Source organism: Varroa jacobsoni, unplaced genomic scaffold (genome assembly GCF_002532875.2).
Source record: "Varroa jacobsoni isolate VJ856 unplaced genomic scaffold, vjacob_1.0 scaffold_1187, whole genome shotgun sequence".
NCBI lineage: Eukaryota > Metazoa > Arthropoda > Arachnida > Mesostigmata > Varroidae > Varroa > Varroa jacobsoni.
The window spans coordinates 45,394-53,687 of record NW_019214089.1 but is presented as its reverse complement, the minus strand read 5'-3'; the positions used below and the strand labels follow the sequence as shown (position 1 = coordinate 53,687).

At 39.9% G+C, this 8,294-nt stretch overlaps 1 protein-coding gene across 1 annotated transcript; it reads left to right on the top strand.

Moving 5' to 3' along the window:
• Nucleotides 1-478: 478 nt before the first annotated feature.
• On the top strand, nt 479-8,280 carry LOC111267430 (tetratricopeptide repeat protein 7B). The gene is made up of 4 exons (XM_022845669.2): nt 479-1,454; nt 3,476-3,604; nt 5,946-6,036; nt 6,211-8,280. Exons 1-4 carry the CDS (start codon nt 1,424-1,426, stop codon nt 6,362-6,364), a joined length of 405 nt encoding a protein of 134 aa, XP_022701404.1. The 5' UTR covers nt 479-1,423; the 3' UTR covers nt 6,365-8,280.
• The last annotated feature ends 14 nt before the right edge of the window (nt 8,281-8,294 follow it).

Here is an 8,294-nt window from a genome sequence, read left to right as displayed (position 1 = left end):
ATCAACGACAGTAGCCGCAGAAGCAGGCGGTCGGGTATAGGATAATAACTTGTCCCAGCAGAAACGGCACGTCAACACACATGCACTGATACTCGGCGGCAATTATCAAACTACCACCAACTAGTCACCATCAAGCAGGCACACAGCAGGGATAGAAGACGTGCTGTACTAGACACAGTACAGCCGGACACTGATCGGTAGATATATACACACAAGAGCCTTGATAGCCAACAGCCGACAACATGGCACAAGATGATCGCACAACCATCGCTGCTACTATCCGCTGCCTTCCTCCTCACCGTGAAAGGAGAATGGAAAGGGAAAAGGCGGATAGCCGCGGCCATGGTCCAGCACCTGTTGTAAACAGTGGCGAGGAGAAGAGCGAAAGTGGCGAGAGTTTGATCGTCGTTTTAGCGGTTAATACGACAACGCTGATGGAAAGAGGGTGCAGTGGTCATTTTTGTTGATGAATCGAACATTCCTGACTCATGCACCGTCTTTCTAGTAGTGGAGACAATACGTGCAGAAAGACCATTAGAGCACATCATACGGGCTATAGTTGAGCTCGTATTGATGCTCGAGTAAGAAACACGGGTTTATTGACAAATTTTGGCAGACATTCTGGCACTACCTAGACCGACACCAACAGCTGCTGCTGTTGAACCACAACATCATCAAAACAGCAGTCGAAGTTATAGTAATCCTGGAACGTTGGGTTTAGTTACTGCTGCTACTGTTTATACAGTTATACAGCTGCTAGTTCGTTCGTTCGTTCATCTGTCGTCTACTTATAGAGTCGTTGCGGGATCAGCTGGCTGGAGGTGTTGCGGTATATCGTCGCCTACTCTTGTGCTTGGCCATGCCTGTATTCCTGTGTGTTAGGATTGCATAACCTCCGAAGGGCGCTGATGCTGGGGTGGGTGGCATCACCGATGTCGGATTGCTGCTTACCACCCCTAGCAGCTGCTCTGTGGCCGCTTCAGGCTAGCTGCTGCGTCGGTCCGTCACTGCCGCAGCAAGAAGGGTGAACTGTCATTCCTCTGGCCACACGTTGAGTCGATGTGAGGACGAACGACGACTTCGAGCAGCTGGAATCATGCTATCAGTATTACCACCACCTACTCACGACAACTGTTCAGTTGTCCCAACGTTATCATCGTGCTTGTGGTCGTCGTCAGTGGCGTCATGATCGTAGGACCATCTCAGAGTCGATGATGACGTTAGAGAGCGAACGAGTCGGTGTGTTCAGGTGAGCTGCAGTGCAGTGCTAGTTAAATGCTTTGCGCGCTGGCTTACTTTCGAAGATAGACGAACCAACAGGACCGGCGGCCTGTGGCGGTAGTGATTGGTGGGGTTCATTCACTGAACAGAATAACAGCAGTAGCGACAACGGTGCCATCACTTTGAAGAGGCAACGATTGAAATGGCGTCGAGAACGGCCAGCAAAGCCAAAGGTAAGTTAATTCTCTAAAAGAAAACAGCTCGCACCAAATTAGTGAATCAGAGAAAAATCAGCAGTCTGCAACATTGTCGAGTAGACCTATCTTTAGCTTAACAAATTTCAGAAAGAATTATAATAACGATTATATTTTATACAAATAAAATTGATAATCATAGAAAAAAGATTACATTTATGACAATATATGCACATGCAGTTTACCATTTGAAAATGTCTACGGAACATCCTACAAAACACGTCAACTGATGAGGCACTAAGGTTCTTAGGTTGAGCTGATATTATGGGATAGATGTATGACATTATCTTAGGAAAAGCGTGCGTATTTGTAGTTTAATATTAGGCGAAAAAAGAGAAGTGATTGCCTTTCTGGTCAGTGTGGCATAGCACTATGCCCCAGTCTTGCAATCATTGACAAACGTTTGAATTGCAACATTGCCTGAATATTTATAACAGCAGATTAATAGGAACTTATTTTACTTCGATAACGAATAATTCGATTGAATTCGTTCTGAGATTGATTTTCCGTTAAAGCTGGAGCAGGTCTACTAGTAGTCAATTATAAATAACTGCAGTAATAAGGGATTGGACTGTGCAGCAAAAAAAGTCGATTTACAAACTGTTAGAAGTCAATGGGCATAACCATAACTGTAATATTATCATATAAAATATAATACTAATGTTTTGTTACCTTGCCTAGGAATGTGTCATTTTTAAACATGTTAGCTGTTTGTGATGATTCAATCAAGGAGGAATATTGTTTCCATTGTTTTCTTTGAATGCTTTCCTTTTTTTTTTTTCTAGCCAAAGTTCATTGGAACGAACGGACTTTGTGTAGGTGTGATTATCTACTAATTGTCTACAACTAACAGAAAGAGTACTTTGCATTCTATTAAGATAAGTTTGGGGCGTGGAGCGTCCCTTACAGTTTGTGGTATCTAAGTCATCTTAGGCTGCCGACTCCATCATCGACAGCTTTTTGCGATGAGCTCCATTTTCGTCTCATCTGTTTCATTTGTTTGAGTAACTCGTGTGTAACCGTCTAAAAATGGAAGTAGGCCATTTTGCATCGGCTGTACGTTCTTCAGACAACAACAAAATAGCATTCAACCTGATAAAACCAAAAAGTAAAATCTTTTAGTACCACTTCGACTGGTAGGCATTTTTTAATACGGCGAACCTTGTCGGATGTACTTTCATTAAAAGTTCCAGTAAAAATAATAACAAATTCTTTTGTTCCAAAGATATTCGTCTAATATAATAGCCAAGGGCTAATAAGTACCCAAAACCACTTGTTCATATTTTTTTGCTCAAATTATTAGAAGCAGTACTGTCCAATGCGAAAGACTGAAATGAAAATATTATAGCTAGGTAAACGATTAAATGACAAATAAACCTTTTAGTAAAGATTAATTGCTTTCCTGCAAACGTGTATATTAACTGAAACCTCGTATTCTAGGCCTAATATGTAATGTTGCCTAATGCGCTAAAAAAAATTGCCACCACTGACAAGTATGGGAGCTTTACCATGGAGAACAATCTTTTCGGAAACAGAAATTATTCATTTTTGTTAGATTAAGTGAGTGATAATCATCAATGATATATAAGTATCATCTATTCCGGTTGCTTCAGGTGTTGAGCTATTCCTCATAATAACAGGTTTATGTATAACAAAACACTTGCAAGATGTTTGACATCGTTTTACATTATTGTAACTCGGCATTTTAATACCGCTAGTGGGTCAAGTCTTGAAAGCACCAAGTCTGACCCTGTTAGCCCTCTTGTACAGTGCAATATTATAATACTTTTGATAGTTTGTTTCTTTAACAAATTGTTATGTTGACATTTCTATAGTAGTGGTGAAATACTATCCGATAGACCTTGTGCTATTTCATGTTTGATATACGCATTTAGTCAATTATTATTTCCTGTCTTCTCCTTTAAAGTCATTGTACATGACTGCTTCCTGTGATTTGGCAAATACAAAAATACGTCGTTATTTGTGTTTTCATTATTCAGGTTTGGATAGTGAAATTTACCGATACCGCGATGAGTCGAACTGGCGGAAGTTGCAAGAGACTGCGGAACAATTGCGGCAGAGGGCGAGTGCGATGGGCAACTCAGCTCATCTCGCTAATCTGCTTATTGGTAAGTTGCAGAAGTTAGTTTTATTGCAGCTTCTATCGGTTCGATTCAAAAACATTCAGAACCATTTAATTTTAGACTCAAAATTCATATTCAGATATAATGGACTTTTATGTCTGAGCACAGCCTACAAGTAACGAATAACCGAGGTAAAGGTAGCGTACAGTCTGGCCACCATTAAATGCACAAAATATTTAGCCGACGGGCGCTAACTGGTCGTCGTCCTTCATGCTGTCATTCTATATATATTATGAACGTCATTTGGTAATCAGAAATCTTTTTTAACCAGTGGTTATTTGTCAATTTAGTACATATTTATAAATGGTGACTGTGTATGGTCTCACGAGGAACTTGGAATCGTCTTTAGTACGTACATCCATAAATAAGCTCGGTAATAATTTAGTATGACTCAACGATAATATCAGCGCGACCAGTGGTCTCAAAATGGTGCGTACACGCAAAAAAAGCCGAGAAAGGCAGAACGCCAATCTGATACCGCGTTAAAAGCGGCTGCAGCTGTTGCGTCTAGAGATCTTTCCGTTAACGAAGCGGGTAATTGAGTTTTGTACAATCACACTGTAACGATAACTCAAGACTACAGAAGACGCTGCGGCTGCTGGTATTCCAAACTTCGTCCATTCGTAGCTTGTGTCTGATGCATGTCAAGGGATACCATTAGCAGCATACGTTTTGCAATGCGCAAGGTTCATGCAACCTTGTACCATGCTCAACGCGAAGCCGAGTGCGTACCGATCAGCAGAAAAATTGAACTATAGACGTACTATAGGGTTAGCAGCCTATAGTGTAGCCTACACTATGGCCATAGTGTAGAAGTGAATTGAGTCATAATTTTCCTCGTACGGACCAGCTTTCCTCGCAAATACTCGAAAAGACGTTTTAACAAGGTATGGTCAAAAATTTTTTGATAGTCGCCGAACTTTGATAAAACCATATGGTTTTATTCCCTACACTATCTTTAATTTATATGAGACGTCATTCATTACGGTGATGAACTTTGTAGGCGTACTTGCTTTCAACCTAGCAAGAGTGCGGGGCCCTGGCTATAATACTCGCTTTTTAAGCTGCAATTGGGAAGACTATATACCGTGTATTATGCGTTTTATCCAGGGCGCACTTTAAAAAACACGTTGTAATGGGTGTACCCGCTGGAAGGCAAGGGTTCGTCAACTCGTTCTGATAAATCTTAAAGGAAGTTCGTGTTTTAAACAGTGCCTTAAACTATCTATCGCAACATTCGCTGTTTTTTTGGAAAGCCGTACCTGTTATTTTCAGATAACTGTGAGACACATACAAATTTTAGCGTGATTAAGTTGTTTTTGAAAAATGTCGTTCACATCGTTACAAGGCACAACGTCTAAATGTGGCAGTCTGCGAGTCAAAAAAAAATCGGCTTTCTACAGCCCAACAGAAAGAACATTGTTGCTCCTTACTATGGAAAGGTGATAGTCTATGACGTAGTCGTATTGGGAAAAGTGCGTGGAAGGCATCATCTGTGGTGGCAGATATTGCTAGAGGGTTTCAAAAGGCAGGCATGTCTTCACTAAAGGAAAACTTAACTACAGGAAACGGCGGCATTCTTTTCCCAGTAGCAGATACTCATAATAATCCGTGACCGTCGCATCACTAAGTAGTTTCATCTAGGGAGATAGCTATTTATTCTCGCAAATGGAAACCCTGTTACAGGCGACTCCGTTGCCAGTTGCCGTCCTACCGCATGGAACAAGAGGCAAAAATCATGAATCATCTTAGTAGTTCCGTCTTTAACCACATGGGCTCACTTGCTTCAGATATCCGACAGAATCAGTACCATTCGCAATACCCATATTCGGTTCATTGATGTACAAATAAAGGTGCTGCTTTTTTATACGTCAGTTATTGTCGTTTTTACAAAAACACTGAGGCAAACGATTGACCAAGAATCATAAAGACAATATCTCAAGGTTCCAATCACTTTAATTGACTGCTTCGCACAGAATTATTAATGGCCTGTATGATTCTGCCTTGGGTCAAAGTAACCTGAGCTGTGGCACCAGTGTGTCTTTAACTGATTATCTTATGAACGTTAACGATTTGCTGTTATTCAGGCCACAACGGCAGAGGGGGTCATTGGCAAACACACTAAATATATTCCTTCTTCACCCGTGCAAGCGATTTTTTTTTCAACGGTACCGCTTAGCTAATTTTGGTTCATATAGCTCTAACAGTTGCGACTACAGTTGTACATTAATACAATTCTACAAAAGTGTATCCTGTATTTCGGAACATACCTGTATGTGTGTCAAATGCAGTTTTCAATATTGAGATAGTGATAATGTCATTACAGGCGAGGCGAAATTAGAAATGTATCTGGAAGAGAACCCTCCAGTTGAGAATAATATCTCTAAAGCTCGAACATCACTCACCGAGGCCAAACGGTAAGTTTTCATTCTATGCGCACTATGTCTCTAAACAGAGATACTCATTTTGTAGGAACATTACATTTAAACGAATTTGCGTCCATAATGCTTTTAGTCGCCTAGCTTGTTAAAGCCTCTAAAGACACAACTTGGTTATGTGGACATTCGGGCTGTTGCTTTTTGATATTGTAGTTACCTGTCGGATTGCACCAAAAGCGATGCGGAAAAATCGAACGTAGCTACAGACGCACGCTTCCTGCTGGCAAAATGCTGTTATGCCCAGGGGCAATATGAACAGGCGCTCGAGCATCTCGATCAGGCAAGTAATTGTTTAATGACTTTTTAGGTGCTTGTTCATCAGGTATCAAGGTTTAATTTTCGGGTAGTCCGTTCGTGACTCCATAACGTTTCGATATTGCAATCGTGAATTTTTAAAAGGCCTAGTTGGAATTCTGAAGATCTTCCTGTATTTAAATAGACTATAACTTAAACATACTTAGTAATAATAGTAGTTAATCCAATAACGATATCGGAAAGTAGTGCTTCATCATCGGAATTCAAGTGAAGGTTTGTTAGTATCCGATTCGAACGTGCATAATGACGATTGTTTTGTTTCGATGAGGTCGCTAGCGAAAAAATTTCAATTGAGAAGAGCTGCTATATCACGAGTCGTACAGGAAGATCTCACGTGCACGTCGTTTGTCATGAAAATTGGACAGGTTTTTTTTCAAGGACAATACAGCCGAGAGATTTGGACAATGTCAATCGCTCATTTTTATTAAGCGTGGAACAGTCAGTCATCTTCAAATGTTTTACCGATGCAAAAATCAACAAAACAATCGCTGGCTTGTTTTCGATTTAGAGAATGTGTTTATTGCGGGGAAAGCAAATCCCCGGCCGAGGCCTATGTTCTGAAATAGAGATATAGCCGAATGGCCTAGATTTAAACCCATTTGACTACTATGTATAGTATGTATAGTAAAAAAAAAAAAACAGCACGAAACGTGCGTTGTGCCAAAGGGTCCAACAGAATAATGTTCGCTTAATTCTATTATCGAGGCATTTGCAGATTTCGAAGAGGGAACATTTTAAATAAGCTTGTGAGCGGTTTAAATCCTGAATTTAAAATGAAAGTAATACGAACGGAGATTGAATAGAATAAACATGATCATCGTCATTGGTTTCCAGTCTCAACATAGAAATGATGTTAATTGTCAAAAATATTTTGGTGATATAATTGCATATGCGCTAAACCATACCTATGAAAACCTTGAGTTATTCTAGGTACTTAGTCGTTACTCAATAATTGTTTGTTTTAATAAACAGTAACAGGTTTGTGAAAATTAAACGTTAAATGTTTACATTTTAAAGGCAATACGTTCACGAGAGTGGTACCTGGGTAGTTTACGGAGACTCTGTACCATAGTTTGTTATAGTTGAGTTTCGAAAATGCGATAATAGTGCCTTGGTTATTGGTGAACGTGTGATGCGGCCAAAAATTATAATCGCTACCGATCGTATGGCAAAAATTAGACATTTGTCGAAGTATAAAAGATAGCACAAGTTGTGAGTATTTGGAAAGGTGACTGAAAATTTAGGCATGAAAAAGTTAATCGCAGTTGTTCATTGACAACTAAAGAAGCATTCGAATGAACATTCTTAAAGTCTGGTTGAAGTGGCTCAGACGAACTGTCTCGAAGTTTCGGCAGTGATTAATAACTAGAAGTGGAACATGGATGCACAACAATTTGCTTGAAAGCCAGCCAAAATTGACATACTGGACCGCGAAGAGCGTATCACCTAAAAAACAGGAAACTGGGACAGTTATAGAGTTGTGTTAATCAACCAGATTGAAAACAGGAAAATAGTAACGGGCACATGCTGTCTACCATTTTTTTACAAAAGAAAGACAGACGTTGTGAAAAACGGCCGCATTTAAAAGTGTTTTACCACGACAAAATACCGTCTCATTTTCCAGTAATCGTAATGGAAACAAATCTGGGTTGATTAGTCATGTACAGTGCCTACGAGAACTGGCTCCTAGCGGCTTTTTTCTGATATCGAAGAGATTTAAGTGATAGGAACATTGGCGGCGAAAATGTAAAGGCTCATAAAAAAAAAACTGCGTTGAAAATAAGATATCCAAATTACTTGTTTTTGTGTTAAACTGAAAACTTTTTTCATTAGCTACATATGCCAAAAAAATCACTTAAATATCCGACTTTGTTCAGATATAGGCGTAGAAACAACTGGCAGTTGGAAGTCTTGGTTTAAAC

Excerpts from the sequence above, each read along its gene's own strand:
- LOC111267430 (XM_022845669.2), top strand. The coding sequence starts at position 1,424 with ATGGCGTCGAGAACGGCCAGCAAAGCCAAAG. Across the intron at positions 1,455-3,475 it reads AACGGCCAGCAAAGCCAAAG|GTTTGGATAGTGAAATTTAC; the intron begins GTAAGTTAATTC and ends TTCATTATTCAG. Across the intron at positions 6,037-6,210 it reads TCACTCACCGAGGCCAAACG|TTACCTGTCGGATTGCACCA; the intron begins GTAAGTTTTCAT and ends TTGATATTGTAG.